Below are 27,210 nucleotides of genomic sequence, written 5' to 3'. Positions count from 1 at the left end.
TCACACCTTTAATCTCAGCATTTGGGAGGGAGAGGCAGGTATATCTCAAAAAACCAAAAAGCAAACCAATCCAAACCAAAACTTACCCCACAGTATTCAAGCATATGAATAATTTCTTCTTCATAAACTGTCTGTGTATAATACTGCTTTTCGAGCTCCCGCCAATTAATTGATTTACTCAATACACCCTGAAATAAAGTAAGAAAAAATCATTACATAGCTTGTTCAGTACTTTATTATTATTATTATTATTGTTGTTGTTGTTGTTGTTACTAATTACTGTATAAGAGTTAGTGCAACTGGGCTTGAGATTACTCATCTTTTGGAAGGCCCATCTATATCCTGAATGAGTCTGGGAGTTTGATCAATAAGCAGCTTTCACACTAATGTGGAACTTTCCCCAAATGATAAGAGTGGGCCATCACAGTCATACTGTTTGTACCGTCTGTGCTCTGCTTAACACTGCAGTTCCCTCTGACTTCTAGTACACTGGAGACAGGGCATCTAACTCACTGGCTGCAGACTCTTAGCTCTACCAGGCTCAGTGAAGAACAGCATTTCCTTATCTGTTACAACTGACTGCATGGATTATTGAGAATAAACCATGAGATTCAGCTGAGCAAGGACCATTGGAGCCTACATCAGGTTTGCCTCATGTGCCTTTTCCTTTTATTGATTTTTCTGTCATTTCCTTTTGCTAAAGTTAGGCTGTGTGTGTATGTGTGTGTGTGTGTATGTTCTGTTATTCCTTCTTGAAGTCACTAAATCTAGGGGTGACTTTGGGGACCCCTACTATAATATATTTAAGTACATGCTATCAAGTATCAACTGCAATCAATTACCGTAGTGAAGACCCCAGATGCTGTGGACCAAGACAGGCATGGAATCAACGGCATGGGCTTGGGCCAGTTGGACACTGCTAAGGAGGCCATCTGTTAATTAGAAAACTGCAACTTTACAGAGTTCTGTTCTTTAATATGAAAAATACGAAATACTGAAAAGTACTTTTGTAAGGTAAGAAGTGGGTAAGACATGAACACTAGGGCTGTAACATTTAGAGAATGTCTCTAAATTATAGACTCAACAACATATAACGTTCCTTTTAGAAAGCAAGAAACTACCCAGGCTTTATTTAGAATTGTTGAGGTGGCTTTGCTGTGCTCACAGGCTGCTGCTGCTGCTTCACATGGATGCTGTCTCTTCCTCAGTTTCTCAAGTTCTGGGATTACAAGCACGCACCTGCCACACCTGGCTTCCAGTAACATTTGGATTTAAGTTTTTATAACTCAAATGATCATCTATAGCAAACTTCACATACATTTTAAGTCCATAAATCACACATACACACACAATGCTAATGACAAATAAATGTTACACAATCAATCAAAGCACACTTCAGGTACTAACTTCACTAAGTGCTTCATGGAGAACACAGTGGGGCAAGCAATTAGGATACAGTACCATGGAAATGGACTGAAAGTCAAGCACAATTACAAGGAAATTTTGGTAAGCAGCAGTAAGGAAATTTTAGTAAAAAGTCAAATGGGCTTTGTTAGGGAGCTGTAAAGCTGTCTTCTCACACAGGTGATGCACTAGAGAACACTAGTGCCTGACATAGCTAGAGCCCCGTGAAACAAGCTAGTGCATTTTGAGCAGGAGAAAGCAAAGATGAGACTTAGAGCATTCAAGCAAAAACAGAGAGGAAAATTTAAAAGAAATCAGGCTAGGACTCAGATCAGTGCCTCACTTAGCTGTTGCAGGAAGCGGGTGCAGCCTCATGGGCCTAGATGGCGCCCTGGCCCATTGCCAGGCCCATGAACCCCACTTGTTTACTGCCTTGCCGGAATATGCACAGTGAAAAAGCATGTGTGAGCTGCCTGCCAGGCTGGACTTTTCCTCGCGATCCGGACCTGTCAGCCTATTGGTGACTGACCTGAGCTCATGCCTGGAGCGTGTGTGAATTCTGATTGGATGAGGTGGGGTGGAGCTAGATGAGGTCAGTCGGTGCAAGTATAGGAGGTTTTATTGTTTAGCCCTTGCCTTAAGTAGAAGCTAGTTGTAGTAAGAGAAGCTGTTGTAAGGGGGGTTGTTGTAAGAAAAGCTGCAAGAAGGAGAACAAGTAAAGAAGCTGTTGCATGAACCCAACTTGGTGTCCGTGTCATTCGTGGAGTGGAGATGACCAGAACAAGTGGTGGCCCGTACAGGGAACTCATTGCATCAGTCGGCAATGGTAAGTAAAGAAAGTACAGGCCTAAGGAAACTTTAGTAAACAGCAGTAAGGATTTATTGAAGCAGCGGTAAGGAAATTTTGGTAAGCAGTGGTAAGGAAATTTAGGTAAGTGGCCAGTGAGTGGAAATGGGTAAAGGATGTAGGTAGACAAGTCACCAAACCCAGCAAGGAATTATAATTAAATCACCAGAAGGTGGTTGAAAAAGTAAACTTATTCTGCTAGAGAGAGCAACACCTTGGTGGAAGGTTGGTGTATCTAAGCTCAGTTTCTTTTTGGAGAGGTTTGAAGTGATTGTTTCTCTTCATGAAGGAGAAAATCAGTAAGATTCCTGGGAAAAAAGGGGACGGACGGAGCACTAAGGATCTCAGATATAGAGACGGAGGTAATTTCAGCAAAATGGGTTCAACTGCGACTAAAATTAAAGTAAAATAAGAAAGAGAAGAAAGGAATCTAGCTCTGCAGGGTCTACTAGTGACAGCAACGGGACTGACAGACAGTGACGTCTGTAGTTGGATGTCCCGCTGGAGGTTGAGGCACGGAAGGCCGCCTGAACCATCAGCCCCTCCATTGCCTTCCCATCCCCCTGATAAAGATGAGGGAGACAAAAGGGGAAAGCGTAGTCTTCATGTAAAAGTCTGGAAAAATGTGCCCGCCATTGTGGGGGCCTTTCCAGTCTTTCAGGACCAATAGGGGCAACAGTATCATGAATCCCTGGATTGGAAGGTTGTACAAAGATTGAAGGAGTCAGTTTCAACTTATGGGGTCCAGGCTGTCTTTATAAAATCCCGAACACGAGTTTAAACTCTGATAAAGGCAGTAAGAGTTAAGGTTATGTACTTTTTGAGCAATTTTCTCAAAGATAAAACATTGCTACCTGCAGGAAAGCTCCTGAAGACTCAGTAGTAGAAACATGAGCCATTAAAGGAGAATGCTTTAAATGAAAGAAAAAGAGAAAAGATGGTCTTATATAGTGGATGGGAGGACTAGCCAATAGTATTAGAAGGAAAACAACACTATGAAAGGGACCATTGTTTTGTGTAAGATAAAAACACTTAAAGTTCTTAGGTATGCATATGTATGCTCTATGTAAATATGTTACAAATTTATGTCTATAAAATCTGTATTTCAGTAAGCATTGAAAAGATATGGAAAAGACATTTAGTGAACAGGCAGGGAACAGAAGGCAGTGTGGTATGGGGGTATAGAACAGAATATAGCCAAGTTTGAATAAAAGGTTTTTCTTTATGTACTTCTGTGTTTTGAAAGTAATAAGGTATTCACAAAAATAAGATCATGGTTTCCTCCCCCAGAGGGGTGTCTCCCTTCAAGGGGACTGAAAAGAGGAAATCGGGGCTTCGGCTCCATTGGAATACAAATTTGAAAGCTGGTATCCTTATGGTTAACCAAAGAGTGGATTGTTTGCAGGAACAGATGAATATTTTGGAGCAGTTAGTATTTGCTTCCTGCATTACTCATATGTCAGGAATGTGTGTAACCTCTGTTCAGTATCAGAATTTTTCCAGAGCTGCAAATCTGTCGCGTGCAATTGGTGCGATGCTGCTAGGAAATTGGAGTCACGACCTCGACATAAAGAGGAAGGAATTGTGAGCATCAATTGTTGCCCTGAACAACACTGGTGTGGAAATTGCAACTGCAAAGCAATGGCTGGAGATCATCCAGGGAACTGTGGGAGTCTTAAAAAATTGGGGAGGGATGGCCTTTTGGGCACTCCTGATGACTGTTGTGTGTGGAGGAATGCTTTGCTGGATGGCACGTATGCGAAGGCAGCACAGTACTGTTAAACGAGCCTTAGTGCAGGCTATGGCAGCCTTAGAAACAGGAACATCCCCCCAATGTTGGCTCAACATGCTGGATCAGTAATCAATGACGGGTAAGACCCTCATGTGTGCATACCAACCTAAGACAGGATGGTGAAAGTGAGTTAGTCACTCCCATGACGGGTAAGGATGTGGCACGGATGGGGGCAACCTAAGACAGATGCTGATCCCAGAGCTGCTAATAAAACAAAAAGGGGAAGATGCAGGAAGGGGGTGCAGCCGCATGGGCCTAGATGGTGCCCTGGCCCATTGCCAGGCTCGTGAACCCTACTTGTTTACTGCCTTGTCTGAGCATGCACAGTGAAAAAGCATGCGTGGGCTGCCTGCCAGGCTGGACTTTTCCTCGCAATCCGGACCTGTCAGCCTATTGGTGACTGACCTCAGCTCGTGCCTGGAGCGTGTGTGAATTCTGATTGGATGAGGTGGGGTGGAGCTAGATGAGGTCAGTTCTAGCGAGTATAGGAGGTTTTGTTGTTTAGCCCTTGCCCTAAGTAGAAGCTAGTTGTAGTAAGAGAAGCTGTTGTAAGGAGAGTTGTTGTAAGAAAAGCTGCAAGGAGAACAAGTAAAGAAGCTGTTGTGTGAATCCGACTTGGTGTCCATGTCTTTCGTGTCTCGGTCAGCTTGAAGGACCTGTAACAAGCTGTCATCAGGGAGGCTTCTTGAAATAGTTGAGAACAGAGCCCCACAACTGGACAATGGGAGTTGGAGGGGCATGGATCTCTGAGTCCAAGGCCAGCTGATCTACAGACTGAGTTCCACTATAGGTAGGGCTACAGAGCAACCCTGTCTCAGGGTGGGGGGGGGGGCGGGAGCGGGTTGGAGCACTTAGCCTTACATGGCATGTTTTCATTTACCCTCTCCTCAGCACGCAGGAGCCTGTACAGAGGAAGAAGAAGCAAAGAGGGGTGGAAAGATGAAGAGCCAGAGGTAGTTGATGGCTAAGTAAACTGTCTTAGACAATAGACTGATAACATGATCTTGCAGAGACAGGAACCAAGAACAGGTTCTAACCAGACTGGCTGCCACCCCTAAGAGGGAGAGTCTGACAACCCTAACCAAAGGCTGTCTGTAATTGGTACTCACTTGAAAAGGAAACAATGGAGTATTCTCCAACTGAGTCTCACGAGCATATTAACCACAATTCAGATAGGTCTCATGCCAGGCATAGATAGCCAACACAAAAAAAATTCAATGGCATCTTTGTAGACTTATTGGCCATAAGACAATTGGTCCTTGGTTTCCAATTTTGTAGGGGTTTTTGGGGGATGGGGGAGTGTATATTTCTTGTTTTATTTGTATGTTTTTGTTTGGTTTTGTTTGTTTATTTGAGACAGGGATTCCTCTGTGTAGCCTTGGCTGTCCTGTCCTGGACCTCACTCTGTAGACCAGGCAGGCTATGAACTCAGAGATTCACCTGCCTCTGCCTCCTGGACTGCTGGTACCAAAGGTGTGTGTGTGCCACTACTGCTGGCTATCACCTGGTTTTCTTGTTTTTCAGAGAAAGATAAATGGTATACACTGGATGGGTATGAAGGTAGTAGGGATCTGGGAGGAAATGGAAGAGGGAAAAAATATAATCAGAATATATTGTATAAAAAATTCTTTTTTCAATAATAAAAAAATGAAAGAAAGAAAAGACTTGGCACAGAGAAACCAATTAAGAGTCTGTTCAAAGCCAGGCAGTGGTGGTGCATGCCTTTAATCCCAGCACTTGGGAGGCAGAGGCAGGCGAATTTCTGAGTTTGAGGCCAGCCTGGTCTACAGAGTGAGTTCAAGGACAGCCAGGGCTAACCAGAGAAACCCTGTCTCGAAAACAAACAAACAAACAAAAAGAGTCTGTTCAATGTATCCTAACAGACAAAGCATACATTCGTGGTATTGGGGATGGAGAAAGGTAATAAATAAAGTGAACATTATCACATTATCAAATTACATTCTATGCATAATGAAATGTCACAAAATATCTTGGACAGCTAATATGCACTAAAAAAAGATAAAAGTATCTTCCAGTTCATTTTTCTTCTAACCGATAGCAAAAGCAAGGATATACTTTCCAAGATATAAGATACAATTTCCTAAACACATGAAACTCAAGAAAAATGAAGACTGAAGTGTGGACACTATGCCCCTCCTTAGAAGTGGGAACAAAACACCCTTGGAAGGAGTTACAGAGACAAAGTTTGGAGCTGAGATGAAAGGATGGTCCATGTAGAGACTTCCATATCCAGGGATCCACCCCATAATCAGCATCCAAACGCTGACACCATTGCATACACTAGCAAGATTTTATCGAAAGGACCCAGATGTAGCTGTCTCTTGTGAGACTATGCCAGGGCCTAGCAAACACAGAAGTGGATGCTCACAGTCAGCTAATGGATGGATCACAGGGCTCCCAATGGAGGAGCTAGAGAAAGTACCCAAGGAGCTAAAGGGATCTGCAACCCTATAGGCGGAACAACATTATGAACTAACCAGTACCCCGGAGCTCTTGACTCTAGCTGCATATGTATCAAAAGATGGCCTAGTCGGCCATCACTGGAAAGAGAGGCCCATTGGACACGCAAACTTTATATGCCCCAGTACAGGGGAACGCCAGGGCCAAAAAGGGGGAGTGGGTGGGTAGGGGATAGGGGGTGGGTGGGTATGGGGGACTTTTGGTATAGCATTGGAAATGTAAATGAGCTAAATACCTAATAAAAAATGGAAAAAATAAATAAATAAATAAATAAAATGAAAAAAAAAAAGAAAAGTTATATATTTGTAATCAACTTTTCTTTTTTTCCTGAGAAGGTTCCTCTGTGTATGGCACCTATCCTAGAACTTGCCCTGTAGCTCACAATAGCCTGAAGTCACAGAGATCTGCCAGCCTTTGCCTCCAAAGGGCTGGGATTAAGTCAGGCAAAGTCTCTCCATTTCTTGGAATTCACTCTGGAGGCCAGGCTGAACTTGAACTCAAAGATCTGCCTTCCTCTGCCTCCCAAATGCTGAGATTAAAGGTGTGCACCACTGCCCAGCTGTAATCAATTTAAAAAAATTTTTTTTAAATTATTTTCTTTATTTACGTTTCAAATGTTATCCCCTTTTCTAGTTTCCCCTCTGAAAGCCCCCTATCCCCTCCCCCCTCCCCCTGCTCACCAACCCACCCACTCCCACTTCATGGCACTGGCATTCCCCTATACTAGGGCATAGAGCCTTCACAGGACCAAGGGCCTCTCCTCCCATTGATGATGTAATCGACTTTTAATAAAACATGAAATCCAAAATCTGAGCTACACCTGAAGTTGTACAATATATGTTTGTCTATATAAATTACACAAAGTTACGTTACTTCCTATTGGAACTGTCTACTTCCTACTTTGACTGACATTAAATTCATGCTTCAAGTACAATTGAAATTACTCCTATTTATAAACATGATGGTAGTGAAATAAAAGCTTTAGAAACTCACATGTCCTCCCATGGATATTCCAGTCATCCCAAGAGGTCCATAACCTTCCCTCTCCAGCCAGTGCAAGAGAGCTGCAGACTCAAGAATAAGAGCGCCTCCCATCACAAATAGGTCTGACACATTTTTTAAGCTGGATCTTCTAGCCTCGCAAAATAAAATAGAAAATGATTTCTTTCATGCATTTACATTTTTAAAAAATTCATTTATTTATTGAAAGATCTATTTTATTTATGAGGGCTCTATCTGCACATACAGCTGCATATCAGAAGAGGGCATCAGAATTCATTATCAATAATTATAATCTACCATGTGGTTGCTTGGAATTGAACTCAGGACCTCTGGAAGAGCAGCCAGTGCCCTTTACCGCTTGAGCCATCTCTCTATCCAAATATTTTTTATTTTATGTGCATTGGTGCTTTCTCTGCATGTATACCTGTGTGAACATGTCAGACCTTGGAGTTACAGTTATAAGCTGCCATGTAGGTGCAGGGATTTGAACCTGGGTTCTCTGGAAGAGTACTTAGTGCTCTTAATTGCTGAGTCATCTCTCCAACCCCTAAAGTGTATTGATTTTTCTTTTTTAGACAGGGTTTCTCTGTGTAGCCCCAGCTGTCCTAGAACTCACTTTGTAGACCAGACTGGCCTGGAACTTAGAGATCTGTCAGCCACTGCCTCCTAAATGCTGGGATTAGAGGCATAAAACACTATGGCTGGCTAACATTTATATTTTTAATAAAGCTGGGCTATACCTTTAATCCCAGCATTTGGGAGGTGGAGGCTGAGGCAGGCCAGCCTCTGAGTTTGAGGCCAGCCTGGTCTACAAAGTGAATTCCAGAACAGCCAGGGCTATACAGGGAAACCCTGTCTCGAACCACTAACATCCCTCCTGTTTTGTTTTTAACAAGTTTAGCCATTTTCACTGGCACACAATTACACTTTATTTTTTCTCCTGAGAGGAATGTAGCTTGAGCTAGCAGAGAACTCATATGTATCCCTGAAATCTGAGATCTTCCTGCCTCTGCCTCCTACGTGCTGAAATTTCATTTATGTGCTACTGTGCCTGACTACAAAAGCATGTTTTAATCCATTATTTTTGAGACTGGGCCTTGCCATGTATACCAGACTGACCTCAAATTCTAGATCTACCTGCCTTAGTCTTAGTGCTGGGATTACAGGTATGTGGCATGAAACCTGACTAAATTAATTTAAATAGAAAGCAACATACCTGAAATTTTCTATTATAAATTTTTGTTTGTTTGTTTTTCGATACAGGGTTTCTCTGTGTAGCCCTGGCTACAGAAATCTGCCTGGCTCTGGCTCTGCCTCCCAGTGCTGCGATTAAACGTGAGCACCATCACTGCTCAGCCTATTATTAATTTTTGATACAGGGTCTATTATAGCTCAGGATGTCTGAATTTCTGACCCACTAACCTTTGCTTCACAGGTGCTGGCATTACAGAAGGGCCACTGTGCCCTGCCTCAGGGGAATTCTCCTAAAGAGAAGCCTGGTCTCTGCAACCAGAGGCTTGGTAGATAGCAGGTGTTAAACTGTAGGTTGGCTGAGGTTCTGATTCCAAACTGCTATCTCCTCACAGAACTAATGTAAGAGGCATCAACTAAATAATCATTACGTGCATTTGTGAGCATTTTGACAAGATTTCATTGGACCGCTGAAGCAGGAGCAGGGTTCCCGCCAGGCTGGGCTCCACAGTGAAGCCCTGTTTCAATAATGTTAACAAGAACAAACCGTATGCTCTCCTCCATCAAAATTGATCACAGTCCATTTGAAAAGACCCCACTTTCTTTGTTTTCTGTTCTTAAGTTAGTTTTCTATCTCTCAGTACAAAATTTATTTTGGCCTTGCATGGAAATGACAAATTCTGAGGTTCTGCTTCCTGTTACCGCCCGGTTCTCTTAGTAGAATACACTAGTGTGTGAGGCTCTGAGACAAGGGTATTTAGGGTGGACCTGGTCCATCTATTTTCTTTTGTAGTCTTTGTTTACTTACTTTGGATGTAAACAGATTTAAGATGAGTTTTTAAAGGAGAGAAGCAGGACAAGACAATCCATGGCTGTAATCCCATCACGTGGGAGGTTCAAGTAGGCCAGTGTGGACTCCTGAGTGAGGCATCTCATTCAGTTCCCACCTCCCTGACCATAACCAAAGCAAGCAAGAGCAGTAAACTGATTAAAAGATTTAAACTGCAAGCTGTTTGTACTCCTGCTGAATACTCTAAAACAAACAAACAAACAAACTGGACTACTGGTTTTCAGGACTATGGATCAAGTGTGGGGTTGGGGGGGGGATGGGGAGAGGGGGTAGGAGGCTCGCTTGTCTACACTGACTGCAGCTCCACTCCAACCACCACATTTCTTGAGTGAATAATATATAAGAAACAATGTTTTCTGTTTGATTGTTTTTGACACAAAGTTTCTCTGTGTAACCTTGGCTGCCCCTGAACTCAGATATCCACCTGCCTCTGTCTCCTGAGTTCTGGGATTAAAGGCATGTTTCAGCACACTCAACAGGATGAATGTTTTTTTTTATCTCTGCTCTATGAAGGAGGTATGCAGAACTAAAGAGGGCAGGTTATGTAATCAGTAAATGACAAGTTATCATCCCAACCTCAGACTGTCTTTTACTAACTCAGATTGCTGCTTTTTAGTCCAAATAAACTCTTTTCTTTTTATTCCAGAGAGGAAGGGCTTTTGTTTTTGTTTTTGTTTTGTTTTTTTTTTTTGTTTTGTTTTTTGTTTTTTTAAATATAGCTTTTGCTGTCCTGGAGCTTGTTCTGTAGACCAGGCTGGCCACAGAGATCTGCCTGCCTCTGCTTCCTGAGAGATGGGATTAAAGGAGTGAGCCACCACTCCCTGGAAAACTCTTTGTTTTTTAAGTAATTTATGGATAAGCAAAAAATAGCACCTATATTTGATTTCAGGGTTTGGCTCCAGACTGAAATTTTTTTTTTTTTCTTTTCTTTCGAGACAGAGTTTCTCCGTGTAGCCCTGGCTGTCCTGGAACTCACTCTATAGACCAGGCTGGCCTCGAACTCAGAAATTCGCCTGCCTCTGCCTCCCAAGTGCTGGGATTATAGGTGTGTGCCACAATACCCGGCAGACTGAAAATTCTAGAACTATTTAGCTTGAATTTTAGCTTTCACATAGTTTCACAGAGTTCATCCTAATCTAGTCCTCACAGTAAATAAGGAACACTGGGTGCTGATTCAAAGCATATACTTCCCTCTGGAAAACCTGCCCAACCCTCTTGTAATGTTCTTCAAAAGGCCATTCCACTGTTCTATCAAGCCAGGAACACAGTAAGATGAGTGTGTTCCATGATCATGGGCCGCCCCACTGTCACACTATGAAGTGAGTTCCTTGCAGATGCAATGCTGTGTGGAATACCATGACTGGATAAGGCATTGTTTAAGGAATAGATGGTAGTTATGTGCCCCAATATGGCACCATTGTTCTTGGTGACCTGCCAAAAACCTGTTGGTAGATTGACTTCATTGGTTTTCCTTCATGAAAAGGGCAAGGCTTTGTCCTTATTTGAATACTGTTGGGATCAAACAAATGAGACTTATCTTAAAAACTGCCATTTTGTTTTCAGACTCTATTTTGATCATAAGGTAAAATTAAGTTCAAGGTCCCAGGCTGTAGGGGAGCTTTCCAGATAGGTAGCTAACTTCCTCCTTATTCTTCTTTGTTGCCAAAAACAAGATGACTGTTCCTGACTGTGAAAGAACAATACATGGATGTTGAGCTTGAAAACTCTGTAACATTCTGGCTGGGGGGTTGCAGTTCAGTTCCAAGTCTTTTCTGCTGCCCTGATGATCAGTAAGAATTAAAGTCAGTGGTCATATAGGCCTTTAATCCCAGCACTTGGGAAGCAGAGGCAGACAGATCTGTCAGTAAGAGGCCACCTGGTCTGCAGCCAGGACAACCGGGGGTGGGGGTGGTGTGGGGTAGGGAGGGCTTCACAGAGAAATCCTGTCTCAGAAAAAAAAAAAACAAATAAAAATAATTAAGCCTATATTCTTAATAAGTTTTATAAGTCAACTAAGAAAATGGTTAACTGAAGACAACCAAACATTTGTCCTAAAGACTGCAAAAATGAAGACAATGAAGGTGATATATACTTACACTTGGTCCTTGGGCTTCCTGCAGCCATTTAAGAAGATGGGTCAAAGAGAAAGTTTTAAAATAATTAAATATACTCATCTCAAACATATTATTTAAGCAAAACAGTTAAATTTGAATACAATCCCAAGTAACTACTCCCTAGTTACTTCAAAAGTTGCTTACAAGTCCTTATATTTTTCAATTTAACTATTTTTTAAAATTTACGTAGCTTTACTGAGATATAATCATAAACCAAATAATTCACTTATTTGAAATGTATAAATAAATATACTCGGTATACTTTCAAGGTTGTACAATCTTTCTTTCTTGCTTTCTTTCTTTCTTTCTTTCTTTCTTTCTTTTTTTTTTTTTTTTTTTGAGACAGGGTTTCTTTGTGTAGCCCTGGATGTCTTGGAACTCACTTTGTAGACCAGGCTGGCCTAGAACTCAGAAATCCACCTGCCTATGCCTCCAGAGTGCTAGGATTAAAGGCGTGTGCCACCATGCCAGGCCAATCTTTCTATATAGACATAGATACTAACATTTTAAAAAATTATCCCGTATGGTTCCTTTTTAGTTTTTCTTTTTCCATTCCCCGTGTTTGTGTTTGTTTCTATCTTGCTTTCTGGGGATTTACCTTCTGCATTTGATCTACCACTGAGACAACATGGTTTAATGTCCCATTTTTACATCATAAATGCTTTCATACATGATTATAAACTTTTATTTAAACCAAAAAATGGTTAATAATTGTCCTGAGTATTTAATATTCTGTATAACCTAAGAATTTATTCCCACCTGAAAGTGAGAAATCAGATATAAGAAGGTAAGTGGCAGGTATAGGTCACAAGTGCAGAAGCAACAAACAGCACAAGCAACAGTGCCCTCCAGTTTCATAAGCCAGGCTATATATAAGGACACTGTTGCTGTCTTTAGACACACCACAGGAGGGCATCAGATCCCATTACAGATGGTTGTGAGCCATCATGTCGTTGCTGGGAATTGAACTCAGGACCTGTGGAAGAGCAGTCAGTGCTCTTAATCACTGAGCCATCTCTCCAGTCCTGTATATTCCTCTTACTAGCAGAAATGTGCATCAGTTTCTTTTTTGTGTTTGAATAATCTGACATCAACTTGAAAACTAATTATTTTTCTAAACGTTTGCCTTTACTATAAATGCATTTCATTACTTTAATAGCAAACATTTAACTTACTAAGTCCAACATAAGTACCTTAAGAAACAGAAGTAAATTTATCATTATTATAAATAGGATTAAAATATTTATGTTAGCTGGAATATCCCACAAAGGGGAGGGAGAACTTTTCAAGACCATATCTAGAGGTTTATCTAGAGGTTAGGCATGGTCCCCCAGATAAGGAATGGGGCTACTCACCCATCTCCAAAATTTTAACCCACAATTGCTCCTATCTAAAGGAAATACAGGGACAAAGAGTGGAGCAGAGACTGAAGGAAAGGCCATCCAGAGACTGCCCCAACTGGGGATCCATCCCACATGCAGACACCAAACCCAGACACTATTGCAGATACCAAGAAGTGCTTGCTCACACCAGCCTAATACAGCTGCCTCCTAAGAGGCTCTACCAGATCCTGACCAATACAGATGCTGGATGCTCCAAGCCAACCATCAGACTGAGCACAGGGACCCCAGTGGAGGAGTTAGGGTAAGGGCTGAAGGAGCTGAAGGGCCCTTATCTGGCATCAATGGGATGGGAGGCCCTTGGTCCTATGAAGGCTTGATGCCCCAGTGTAGAGGAATGCTAGGGTGGTGAGGCAGGAGTGGTTGGGGTAAGGGGGAACGAAATTGGGGATTTGCAGAGGGGAAACTGGGAAAGGGGATAACATTTGAAATTTAAATAAATAAAATATCCAATTAAAAAATGTGTACATTAGTCTCATTATACATCTAATGCTGGCTGCACCTCACAACCTTTCTGCTTCAAACTTCTGAGCTCATTACAGGAATTTACCACCATACATGGCACACTCTTTACGTTTTTGTTTTTTGTTTTTGTTTTTAATATAGAGTAGTTGTGGCTGTCTTGGAAATTGCTATGCCTCAAATTCACAGAAAACCTCCTGGGATAAAAGGCATGCACCACTATATCTGGCCTTTACTCTTTGTTGTTGGTTTTTGTTTTTTGTTTTTTTGAGCCAGAATTTTTTGCAGCTGAGGTTGGCCTCAAACTTACTATGCATCCAAAGCTTGCCTTGAACTCTGCTTTGCATTACATTTCTTTTTAAAAGGGCATAAACAGTATTTTCTTCTTTTTCATTCTTGCTTTTTAATAATTTTCTGAAGTGATAAATGAATTTAACTAGTTTTGAAAAGTTAGTTACCATGGGGGCTGGAGAGATGGCTCAGTGGTTGAGAGCACAGGATGTTCTTCTTTTGAAGAGTAAGTACATAAACAGAGAGAAAGAAATGTTTTGAGTATCACAAAAGGATATAATAAGGGTTTTCTAACAACAATGAAGCCATCCTGGCCTCCTTAATCATAGGACGAGCCATGAGTGTTCTGCGCCTCCAGTAATGCTATGGAAAGAAGAGATGACACATTAAGAATACAATAATAGGCAAGTGCTGAGGAGAAGTGCTAAGATCTTTCTAGATTTGAAGTCCTATGATATCACAAGCCTTACATGGTCTCCTGTTCCAGCCAGATGAATGCACACAGGTCGGTACCTGCTGTTCCATTCCTTAGGCACGATAAACTGGAATCTATAAAAAAATGAGATTTTTTTTTATAAATGAAAATTAACCATAAACTATACACACACATATCCATGTATGTTTTTGATTATTTATGTTTAATTAATTCATGGAGAAGGTCTTGTCATTATATAATTTAGGCTGGCCTGAACTTATTATGTAGGTTAGGCTGGCCTCAATCTTGTGGTCCACCTGCCTTAAACCTCTGAGTGCTGGGATTGCAGGTGTGTATCATCATGCCCAGTTCTAAACAAACAAGCTAAAAAGTATCATAATTCAGCTCTTTCTCTCTCTCTCTCTCTCTCTCTCTCTCTCTCAAAGGATGGGGCAGAGGATTTACATTTACTAACATGTATTTGTATGTGTGGGGATGGGTGTGCCCTGGTGCAGGTCAAAGGTCAGAGATGACTTGCAGGAGTTCATTTCCTCCACCACAGGAGTCCTAGGAATTGAACTCTGTCAGTCTTAACAGGGTGTCTCTAACCACTCAGCTATCTGACTGGCCTATACTTTAACTAACCTGAAGTAAGTACTTAGAATTTTGACATTCAATTTGTAACTATGTGTCCAAAAGCTAGAATATTATAAGCCTAATATTTGTTAAGAGGAAAAAAACATGAAAGCAGGAAAAAGACTTTCTTAGAAAGATTAGGGATTTGGTGGGATGGAGGAGGGAATGAGAATACTGGGAATAGAATGTTGCAAAGAATACTATGTTTATGAATGAAACTGTAAAGAATTAAAACAATTAAAAAAGGAAATTACCTATGATGCCACTTATGGGGAGGAAACAACAAATAAGCTGCAGGCATGCCAAACTTCTAGCACATTTTGGACATGGACTTATTTAATGTGGCATGGTGTTACTGTCAGATGAAACTAGATGACTATTCTCTATAGAAATTGAGCAGTGAGGCTGGGGATACAGTTAAGGAAGTACATAAGTAGGGCTGGAGAGACGGCTCAGTGGTTAAGAGCACTGACTGCTCTTCCAGAGGTCCTGAGTTCAACTCCCAGCAACCACATGGTGGCTCAAAACCATCTATAATGAGATCTGATGCCCTCCCTTTTCTGGTGTGTCTGAAGACAACTATATATATTTACATACCTAAAATAAATAAATAAATCCCTGTTGGGAGGCAGAGGCAGGTGAATTTCTAAGTTCGAGGCTAGCCTGGTCTACAAAGTGAGTTCCAGGACAGCCCAGCCAGGGCTACAGAGAAACCTTGTCTCAAAAACAAAAACAAAAAAGAAAGTACATAAGCTAAGCTAAGCACCTGCTTACCATGAGCAAGATCTAGGTTCAATCTCAAGTCTCACAAAAATGTATATTTACATATATATATATACATACATATATATATATATATATATATATATATATATATATATATATATATATATATACATATATATATATATTTGTATATACACACATACATACACACAAAGGGTTTCTCTACATATCCCTAACTGTCCTGGAACTCTGTTTAGACCAGACTAGCCTTGAACTCAATAAGCTACACTTGCCTCTGCCTCCCAAGTTCTGGGATTAAAGGAATGCACCACAACCAGCCAACAAAATGATTTTAAAAATTCCATTAAGATAGTTGTATGACTTGGAAGTTACAATGATTATTAAATTATATACTTAAAATGAGTAGCTCATATATACATAATGAAATGTATCCATATCTTTTTATATATACACACCCACATATATAGCTTCAATCATGATAATTAAGATATACAAATTCTCCTATTTTTTTATCCCTATAACAAAACAAAACCCAGAAAATTCCCTAATGTATAAGCATTTCTAAGGGAAAAAGATAAACAAAAGGGGTTGATCAATGGCTCAGCTAGCAATGTGAGACTTCCAAGTGTTATTGTAGTAGCCAAGTAGACAAGAGAGGTAAGCAAGCACTATGACCTTATTTTTAACCACGTAAAGATCTGGGATGTAGCTTAGTTGGTGGAGACTTACCTCATGTGCAAAAGGCCCTGGGTTCAATCCCCAGCAAAACATAAAATTGGCCTTAGTACAATCCTGTAATCTCGGCACTTAGGAGTTAGAGGCAGAAGGATTAGAAGACCAAAGTAGGGACTGGAGAGATGGCTCAGCCTTTAAGAGCACTGACTGCTCTTCTGAAGGTCCTGAGTTCAAATCCAAGCCACCACATGGTGGCTCACAACCTTCCATAATGAGATCTGATGCCCTCTTCTGGGGCATCTGAAGACAGCTACAGTGTACTTACATATAATAATATATAAATCGTTAAAAACAAAAGGACTCCAAAGTCACCCTCAGCTATACAGCAAGTTTGAGGCCAGCCTGGAATAGGTGAAACTATCCAAAAACAAAAAACAAAACAACAACAACAACAAAACCTAAAAAAAAAAACCAAAGCCAGGTTTGGTATTCACTTGTGATCCTAATGCTAGGGAAGGATTGGCTTGCTGCTCAGCTAGTCTAGTCTAATCTGTAAGCTCCAGGTCCCTTGAGACACTACTTTAAGGAAAAGGTGGATAATTCCTGTAAAACAACATAGAGGTTGACCTACAGCCACTATCCACCTTCATGTGAATCCACATACATGAACTCTGACCAAAACACACACACACACACACACACACACACACACAAGAAAGAAGAGTTAAGTTGAAACATTGTAATGTCCTAGAAGTTTGGTGAGATGGCCTCAGCAGATGAGGTGCTTGCTGCCAAGCCAGATGGGTGCACTTGAGTTCTGCATCCCACACTGTAGGAGAGAACCAACATCTTCAAGTTGTCATTTCACCCCCACATGTATGCACATCCACACACAAATAGTTTTTTTTTAAGAGTCCTAAAAAATAGGATAGAAAGCTTTTTATTTGTTCTACTCTTTTTAAATGTAAAACATGCTTTGGATTATGTTCGGTTCCATTGATTTGTTTGCTTGTTTAAAGTCTGGTCTCATTATGTAGCCTAGGTTGGACTGGAGCTTATCATCCTCCTTCCTCTAAATCCTGAGTTTGGGGATTTAAGTCAGTGCAGTAGTGCATGCCTATAACCCTAGTTCTTAAAAGAGACAGGAGGATGACAAGGTCAAAGCTAGCCTGGTCCACAGAGTAATCTTCAGGCCAGTTAAGGGCTACATAGTGAGAGACATGATGTCAACACAGAAACAAAAATAAACTATGCAAACAAGTGCTGGGATTGCAGGCATACATTACCATGTCCAGCAAACTGGATATGTTTTATTTTATTTCTTCTTTTAAGAAATTATTATTTTAGTGTATATATATACGTGACTGCTTGTCTGTTCATGTATCAGACATAGTGTGCCCAAAGAGGTGCTGGGCACACTGTATATATCAGGAGAAATGATTCCCTGAAAAGAAAAAAAATTTTACTACCAACTCATTTAGTATGTAGCATTACTTTCTTACTATACAGATGAGGAGAGTGAGATACAGAAAAATTAAGTGACTTGTGTAAGGTCTGAAATCTAGAAATGGTATAGCTGGAATTCTAAGTTCTGAGCTCTTAAATACTAAGTTATATGGCCTTTTGCAGTTATATAATAGAATGTAACACAGTAACTTTCCAAATTCTAAGTTTTAGAAGTGTATGAGGAGAGATAGGTGGAAGACGGGCAGTAGCAGTGAAATGTGTGGTCAGGTAATTTGTGTAATTAGAACATTGCATCTGTAGCCTCACAGAAGGACTCTTTTATCTCTTTCTTTTCTGATTTTTGTTGTTGTTTTGTTTTGTTTTTCCCCATGAGATAAAGTCTCCATATATAGCTCAGGCTAGACTTGAACTCCTGATCTTCCAGCCCGAGCTTTCTATATTATGGGATTCCAGACTCAGTAGCACAGTGCCCGTCTCCACCATGTCTTACTACAACTTCCTTTTACTTGACTTACTTGACATGACTGCCCTTGGACTCATGTCCGTTTTCCCAGTTCCTCTCTGTAAATGCCATTATAATTAACACACATACACTCACATGCGCACACACCCCCCTAGTTAAGAGCAAGACACTTTATGCCAGTAACCTGTGAATATTGCCTTTAAACCTCAGGGAGTAGTTTGACCTTAACATTGCTGCCCATAGGTCACTGCTTTTCTTACTGACTACTTAAAAATGCTGAAAGTAGTACTTTTGAGTTTCAAACTATAGACTTCAAAGGCAAACACTGCTGACTTCTTGATTGTTGTTTGTTTTTGAAACAGGGCCTTTCTGTAACTTTGGCTAGCCTGGAAGTCACTATATAGACCAGGCTGGCCTTTCCTCCTGAGTACTATAAAGGCTTGAGCCACCACATCTGGACCCAGTGGAGTTTTGGAAGCTAACAGGAAAGCTTAGCAGGGAAGCCCTATCTTCTGTCACATGAACTGAGTAGCATTTTCTTCCTTTTCCTTAAAACTTTTTCGGATTTTGCATGGTCCTTTGGAAAGTCAAGCTTTAAGTCTGTCTTTTATAGTCAGTGAAGACAATTTTCATTCCTTGTATCACTCAGCCCCTTTAACAACCATGTGGGATGAAGTGTTGTCATCTCGATTTTACAATACGTGGTTCAGAGAAATAACTGGCCCTAAGGTCACTGGTTTAATAAGTAGTGGAGTCAGGGTTCAGTCCAGATCTGTTTAATGCCAAAGTCCTTGGTTTTTGTTCTATACAACATTGCTTGCATTTTATTTTGATTTTATTAAAAGAAAAAAAATCAAACTAAAACCAGATACTAAAAACCAACCAACCAACCAACCAAATCTGGGAAAACAGATCAGTAGTTCAGAACACTGGCTGTTCTTTTTTTCTTTTTTTTTTTTTTTAAGATTTATTTATTTATTTTATGTATATGAGTACACTGTAGCTGTATAGATGGTTGTGAGCCATCATTTAGTTGCTGGGAATTGAACTCAGGACCTCTGCTTTCTCCCGCCCTGCTCATCACTCTTGCCCAAAGATTTATTTATTATTATATGTAATACACTATAGCTGTCTTCAACACCCCAGAAGAGGGCATCAGATTTTATTACAGATGGTTGTGAGTTACCATATAGTTGCTGGGATTTGAACTCGGGACCTCTGGAAGAGCAGTTAGTGCTCTTACCTGCTGAGCCACCTCTCTAACACCCTGGTTGGTCTTCTAAAGGACCCAAGTCCAATTTCCAGAACACACATGGTGAGACACAACTATCTATAACTCAAGTCTCAGATCTAGCACATTCTTTGGGCCTCCTGGGTACCAGCACATACATGATGCAGACATATATGCAGGAAAACACATATAAAAATAAATAAATAAATGAATAAAATTTAAAATAATAATATTCTTAGAGCAAAGAAAACTACTGCCTACCACAAGCAAATACATGTTATGTTGGTTCTGTTTTGTTCTGTTTTTCTTTTTTTGGCTTTGAGACAGAGTTTTTCTGTGTATCCCCAGCCATCCTAGAGCCCTATCATCATATACGTTTTTTATTTTTTATTGTTTTGGTTTTTTTTGAGACAGGCTTTCTCTGTATAGCCCTGGCTGTCCTAGAACTCACTCTGTAGACCAGGCTGGCCTCAAACTCAGAAATCTGCCTGCCTCTGCTTCCCAAGTGCTGGGATTAAAGGTGTGCGCCACCACTGCCCAGCATAGAAATTTAAAAATGAAATGTTTTTAATTTTGTGTGTGTGGGGCGGGCACACATGTGGAAATCAGAGGACAACTTGTGGGAATTCTCTCCTTCGACCATTCGAGTCCTGGGAATTGCCATCAGACATGCTTAGTTGTTCTTACCTGGTAAACTGTCTCACTACTAAAAGTGAAAATTTAAAAGGCAAACTCTACTTAGAAATGAGCAGAGCTGGTATATGACTACAATCATTTGGAAATATTTCTATGGGACTGTGCATGTCTGAATTTTTACAAAAATGGTGTTGACTTCTTAAGCTTTCACCTCACCTTGATATCACTAACTATGCATGGAGGGCAATTAATCTCCTAGTGTGAATGTTGAGGGCATTATCCACACTCTGTAAGCATAAGCAGTACTTACATGCACTGCTAGACACAACTCACTCATCTTACTTGCCAAACAGATCCTTACCTTGCAACAACAGATTCAATTGGCATGATACCAGGCACATAGTGGGCCATGGGAGAAACAAAGTGTCCATCTAGGATCTTACAATCTGACTGTTCTTCAACCTAAAGGAAAAGAAAATGGAGGTGTATACAAAGTAGACTAAGATAGAGGGCTATCATGGACTTTTTTTCTGATAAAAATAAAATCTATTCAACTAATCACTAACATTCTCTTAGTTCTTGCACATGAGCATCATTTTTACCTACAACAACTAAGCAACATCCTCAGAACCAAAACTTTTTCATTGCTTACTTTTTTCTTTTTTGACCCATTTTTTAACCAAAATATATATTTTTATTTAAGACTATCTACAGTTTCATATTTATTTAGTAACTAAGTAACTGATATGTTCTGAAATATTTCATGCTTCGTCTTTCAAACGCCTTCATTTATATTTACCTAGCAGGGAATTATCCATTGTGTCCTTTTTTTTTTTTTTTTAAGATTTATTTTATTATAGAGTACACTTTCATTGTCTTCAGACACACCGGGAGAGGGAGGGTATCAGATCCTATTATAGATGGTTGTGAGCCACCATGTGGTTGCGGGGAATTGAACTCAGGACCTGTGGAAGAACAGCCAGTGCTCTTAACCACTAAGCCAATTCTCCAGCCCCATTGTGCCTTTTTACAGACACTTTCATAAATATTTGTTTTCCTTCTATGCTGGAGTATAGTTGGAAAATAATAGATTTAATTCACACACTGGCAGGCAATTTTCAAAATAAAATACAAGTTAAAGGAATTCAGTACCATTCAACAGGGCTAGGAGTACAGCTTAGTACAGAGCATGTGGCAAGTAGGGAGATCCTGTATTCAACTCTAGGTACCACAAAAACAAAAACAATCAAAATCATTCAACTATATAAAAGCAATCAAAAGTACAATTAGGAAGCAGCAGTAACTTGGTGCCATCTAAGCTACTATCAAGCATTCAGAGTGGTTTGATATCACATTTCACTATGTGATATGCTGGTGCATTATGTAAGGACAAAGGGGGATTTTTTTTCCGTAGTAAAAACAATTCGTAGGTACCTATAGTAACACATGTTTAAAATCAATTCAATTTTGAAGCTGAGGCAGGAGGCCCATGAGTTCAAAGCTAGCTTGGGTTGCATAGCAAGACATGTCTCAACAACAACAACAACAAAAAACCCCAAAACAAACAACAATAAAAAAGGCAATTTGCTAACATTCAATACCTGAGCTTACTTCTCAAGAAGTTACTTTTTAGTGTAAAAAATCCTATTTCAAGTCAAAGGTTAAAATTAAAGTAGCAGGAAGGTATCACATATTTTCACTATAATAAAACAAAAAACAAGCAGAGAAAACAAAACAAAACAAAAATCTATGTCAGTGGCTGCAGTTGTTCAGATTCAGTATTTTTACCTGTGAATTAAGATTAGTAAACTGTTCTTCTTCCATATAGCAGGTATTCTACCAATGATCTATATTCCTTGGCCCCATCATTAAAAAGACAAAACTAGAGGCCTGGAGAGATGGCCCAGTGGTTAAAAAAGCACATACTGCTCTTCCTGAGGTCCTGCATTTGAGTCCCAGCACCCACAGAAGGTGACTTACAACTGCCTGTAACCCCAGCTCCAGGGGACTCTCATCCCTCTGAGCTCTGTGGGCACTTGCATTCATGTGCACAAACAACCCCCCCCCACACACACACAATTAAATATAATAAAAATAAATCTAAAAAAAAATCCCAAAACATGCTGGGTGTTTTGGGGCATGCTTTAATCTCAGCACTTACAGGTGGATCTCTGAGATTGAAGCCAACCTGCTCTACAGAGTGAGTTCCAGGACAGCCAGGGCTATATAGAGAAACTCTTGACAAAAAACAAAAAATCAAAAACAAACCCAAACCAAACCATCCAAACCACCCCCCCCCAAAAAAAAAATCCTACCAGGAGCTGGAGAGGTTCACGAGTTAAATGCACTAGCTGCTCTTCCAGAGGACCCAGTTTCAAGTCCTAGCACCCACATAGGCACTCACAACTGTCTGTAATCCAGTTCCATGTGATTTCATACCCTCTCATAGATATGCATGCAGGCAAAACACCAGTGCAATAAAGAAAACAAAACACCTCACCCAGAAAACCCCAACCACCCAACCAACCAACACCATCAAACCCAAAACAAACCACAAACCCCTAAATAGTAGAAGCAACCCAAATGTCTACGAATTTAAGACTAGATAAGAAATTATAAGTCACTGAAAAGATTACTGATGCATGGTAAAACATGGACAAGTCTTATAAACATACCAAGAGGGGCAAGAGAGGACAAATGCACTTGTGGTGCCAGATTGACAACCCGAGCTCAAGTCCCAGAACTCACTTAAAGGATAGAATCAGGTCTACAAAGTTGTTCTCTAATCTATGAATTGACATGTGTGAGATGGCTTGTGTGCCTACCCACACAGACCATGTACACAACATAATAATGAAAATTAATAAACCCAAGAATACTTTCTAAGCCAAATAGCAAAGATTGCATACTGCATAATTCCATTTCTAAGAAGTACCCTAAATATGAGACTCCATAGATACAGAAAGCAAATTAGTAACTGCCAGCAAGTGGGGACAGAAGCTGTGGGAAATCATAGCTAGAGTGATAGTGTGTCTTTGGGGGTCAATGAAAATGTTATGGAATAAAATAGTTTAAAAAAAGTGATAGCTAATGGATATATACTTAGGCAACAATTCTAAAGCATTCCATTGTATAATTTATATAATTAAAAAATTTAAAGCCTGAGGGTGGGCGTGTGTTCTCAAGTTGTTAACAGTATCTTCTGTGGCTGTGCAGAAACAGGATCAGGAGGTGGAGACTAGCAGAGATGAAAGGAGACTTGATCTGTACTTGGCACACTCTGCTTATTTAAAAGTCTCTATTCTTGGTATGTTTACATGTGTATATATTTCTATTGCATATGTGTGTTTGGATGTTTGTCCACCTAACTATGTGGGCATGTTTACCCATGTATCTGTGGTGGCCAGAAGTCATAACAGGTTGTCTTCCTCTATTGATCTTCACTTTGTTTTCTGTATTTGTTTTTTTGAGACAGGGTCTTTCTACAAGTTTTCCTAAACTTGTTATGCAGACTGGCTGGCTCTGAAGTCACAGAGATCTGCCTGTTTCTGACTCCTTACTGTTGAGATTAAAGGCAGTTTCTCCCACGCCAGGATGCTCTATTTTTTGCAATGAAGTCTCTCACTGAACCTGAAGCTTGCAGTCTCTACTAGATCAGCAGGCCCCAAAATTCCTCTGTCCTTGTTTCTCCAGTGCTAATGTTAAAGGTACCCACTTTCGTGGTTGGCTTGTATGTGGATACTGGGTCCTCATGCTTGTGCAATGAGCAAGTACACACTGGACCATCTCCTCAGCATATAAAAGCCTACTCCAGTTTTTCTTTTTTTTTGTTTTTTGTTTTTTTGTTTGTTTTTGAGATAGGATCTCTCTGTTATAGCCTTAGCTGCCCTCACAGAGATCCTATTCTGCCTTCCAGGAGACATACCTAACTAAAAGCATATGTGTGTGCATATATATATATATATATATATGTATGTATATATGTATAAGTATGTATGTATATATATATATATACACATACATATACACACATATACACATGTACATATATATGTATTTGTGTGAATATATATATATATAAAACATTCTTTTTTGTTGTTGTTGTTTCTTGAGGCAATGTTTCTCACAGAGATCTGCCTGCATCTGCCTCTTGAATGCTGGGATTAAATGCATGTGCTATTACCACCTGGCCCAAAGACCTATAATTTTAAAAATACAAGAAAAAAAAGGCCATCTTTTTATAAACATAATATTTTATAAAGAGAAAAATATTCACCAAAATTTGAATCATAAAGAAATTCTTAAAATCTAGACCAAATGTAACATTCTAGCTGTGAAAAAGGCTTCAGGGTTTCTTTTGGGAGGGGTGGAGTGAGGGGTGAGGGGAGGAACTTTTGATGACGGGAATCTAAATATATCCAGTATATCCAATATGTAAAGGATGCAAGTTATACTTACTTCAGCTGAAGGTCAGAAAGAGATTGTGAAACCCACCCATCTATTTCCCTTCTAGATTATTTTAAAGTACTCAATTATACAAACTTAAATTTTACCTAAAAGCAGCTGATTGCTTATGAAACAAAACAATATAAAACATATTCTTCCCTCTCTAAGTTCAGAGCACCTTCCAGTCTTCTCTGAGCTCTGTATTCCCATTATAGCTCCCTGGTACTTCCTAACAGCTGCTTTTGCAAATATGCCTAATGTGCTCATCCTACAAGCAGATTGCTTTCTTTTAATACTTACTAATCTTCTTTATTATTCTTCTTTAATGTTGAATAATTGAACCCTCAGGAGCCTAAGGATACAAAATGAAACTCAGAAAAATGCAGCCTAAATACTATGTATTCAGGCAAATGGTAAACATATGTTCCCCACTACTTATGAATAAAACTAAAATGTGGTTGCGACAGAATAGCACTCTTGAAATATGCATACATGTGCCACTGCACTGTCTCAGGGTGACTGACTGCTACAGGACTTCAATCCTCGGTTTGTTCTTGCATACCTTATCGATGTGTACCGGGTAGTCACTTGAAACCAGGTTCTGGCACCTTTCTCGATTTCCAATCATCTTTCTGAATTCAAAGAGTCTGTTAGGAAACATTTTTTTTTAAATAAAAAGATAAACCTTTTATGTTAACTATTAGACCTACTATGTTATGAGTGATGAACAGTGATTAAAATTAGAAAATTCAATTAAGAGGTCTTGTGTAATTTAGCTTTCATCATTAATAGAAAAGGGTACTTTTTCTTCTCTCTTTTAGGAATGGGAAACTTCTCTCAAGAAATATGAGAAACAAAATTGTTCAGAATTAAAACATTTAAGATTCAGAATGAACGGAGTCAATCCTGAAAATAATTTTTCTCAGGATCAGGTTTTGTCATGAGGTCCAGCATATTCCAGTTTCACAGTCACTGAAAATTGAAGTTACCCAAGAAAATCAGAGCCTGGAAACCACACACGACTTCACACAGGATAGTAAAGAGTGATGCTAAAAAACTAGTTTGTACCCAAGTCATGATGCTATATGCTAAAGTGTACAAATATAAGAAAGAGGATAAAAGCAAAACTTTTTATGAAGCTCAATATTTAATTTCATCAATAAGCTACTTTAGATTTGAAGCTACAATATATTATAACTAAAATAAAATGTTAAATGTGTATTAAAAAAGAAATTTAAAAATAAGCATTCAAGGCTGGAGAGATGGTTTAGTAACTCAGAGCACTTGTGGCTCTTGCAGAATACCCAGGTTGGTTCTCAGGACCCATGTGGTAATTCATGATCATGCACAACTCCAGTTCCTGGGGATCCTGTTACCACTCTAATCTCCACAAGCACAAGGCACACAGGTGGTACACAAACACTTAAACATGCAGGCAGGTACTCATACACATAAATAAACAGTCAAGCATTCATGAAACATACACACGCACACACACACACACACACACACACACACACACTACCTCTTGAGGTCTTCTGGCCTTCCCCATCCTCTGATGAAAAGTTTTGTGAGAAGAAGTCTCCGGTATAGAATATCTAACTTGCTTACACCCATGAGTGCCAAACAGCATCTAGAAGTAAAATTTAAAATTACTTTAAAATACTTTTACTTGCCCACAAGGCAGCAATTTTCTAACCACTTATTTGAATATCAGGCAAAATTAAAGACTGACGAGTAAATCTTTGTAAAAATATAGGAGATTTAGAAGAACTGGGATGGAAAGTAGAGAAATGAAGAGCCTAAAGCCTTACCAAACAATGACTTCTTCATCTTAAGTACAGGGACTGACTTAAGTACCAAATGTGTTGGAAAGCAAGATTAAGGAATGATAGCCACATAGTTCTGTAGTATTAGCTAGACACTATTTAATTTACAACACAACTACATGTTCTAATTTAAGCTATACAAGGACCCTTGAAAAAGGATTACCTGAGTTATACAGAGGAAACTGAGGCACAGAGAAAAGAGTTATTTATCCTAGGCCAAATTGCTAGCACAGGAGAGAACCAAACTTCAACATACTCTTTTTAACAGTGAACACACAGTACTAGTGCTTCTTATTAAATACTATTCACTTCTCAAATATTCCTTTTTCTTTCCTTTTTTTTTCTTTCCTTTTTATTTCTTTTTTTTTTTTTTTATAAAGACAGGATTTCTCTATGCAGCCCTGGCTGTCCTGGAACTCCCTCTGCAGACTGGGCTGGCCTCAAATTCAAAGATCCAACTACTTTTGTCTCCTAAGTACTGAGATTAAAGGTGTTTAATTGTCCAGTTTATTTCTCAAATATTTCTAAGAAAATTTTTTTTATCTAGCTCAACCTTTCCCAATTAAGAGGTGTAGTTCTGGGCTTGAAATGTAGCTGAGGCAAAGTTTTTGCTTAACAGGCATGAAATCCCAGGTTCAATTCCCAATTTTATGAAAATGAAAGATACAGTTCAGATATATATGGATAAAACATGATTTAGATTAAAGTTGGTTTTGGGTTTTTTTTTTTTTTTTTTTTTTTTTTTTGGTTGTTGTTGTTGTTTGAGACAGGGTTTCTCTGTATAGCCCTGGTTGTCCTGGAACTCAGAAATCCGTCTGCCTCTGACTCCCA

General features: G+C 39.7%; 1 protein-coding gene across 11 annotated transcripts in view; it reads right to left on the bottom strand.

The window, feature by feature from the left end:
* Nucleotides 1–27,210, bottom strand: part of Abhd18 (abhydrolase domain containing 18) — a 67,044-nt gene that overhangs the window by 7,070 nt on the left and 32,764 nt on the right. For 3 of the 11 annotated variants that reach the window (XR_001783694.2, XM_017319591.2, NM_026622.4), the window contains 9 exons: nt 26,076–26,183; nt 25,113–25,197; nt 20,466–20,566; nt 14,305–14,383; nt 14,113–14,197; nt 11,664–11,691; nt 7,518–7,656; nt 843–932; nt 87–188 (listed from right to left, as the gene is read on the bottom strand). Coding sequence is in view for 9 of the 11 variants with exons in the window: in XM_017319591.2 (XP_017175080.1) it covers nt 87–188; nt 843–932; nt 7,518–7,656; nt 11,664–11,691; nt 14,113–14,197; nt 14,305–14,383; nt 20,466–20,566; nt 25,113–25,197; nt 26,076–26,167 (801 nt within the window). In the remaining 2 variants the exon portion in view is untranslated. Of the gene's footprint in view, nt 1–86; nt 189–842; nt 933–7,517; nt 7,657–11,663; nt 11,692–14,001; nt 14,198–14,304; nt 14,384–20,465; nt 20,567–24,850; nt 25,080–25,112; nt 25,198–26,075; nt 26,184–27,210 lie in introns of those variants that run through there. The other 8 variants (NR_165084.1, XM_030252629.1, NM_001377110.1 and 5 more) reach the window with 7 other exon arrangements.

Source organism: Mus musculus, chromosome 3, assembly GCF_000001635.26.
Source record: "Mus musculus strain C57BL/6J chromosome 3, GRCm38.p6 C57BL/6J".
Classification (NCBI taxonomy): Eukaryota; Metazoa; Chordata; class Mammalia; order Rodentia; family Muridae; genus Mus; species Mus musculus.
This window is presented reverse-complemented; position numbering and strand designations above follow the sequence as displayed.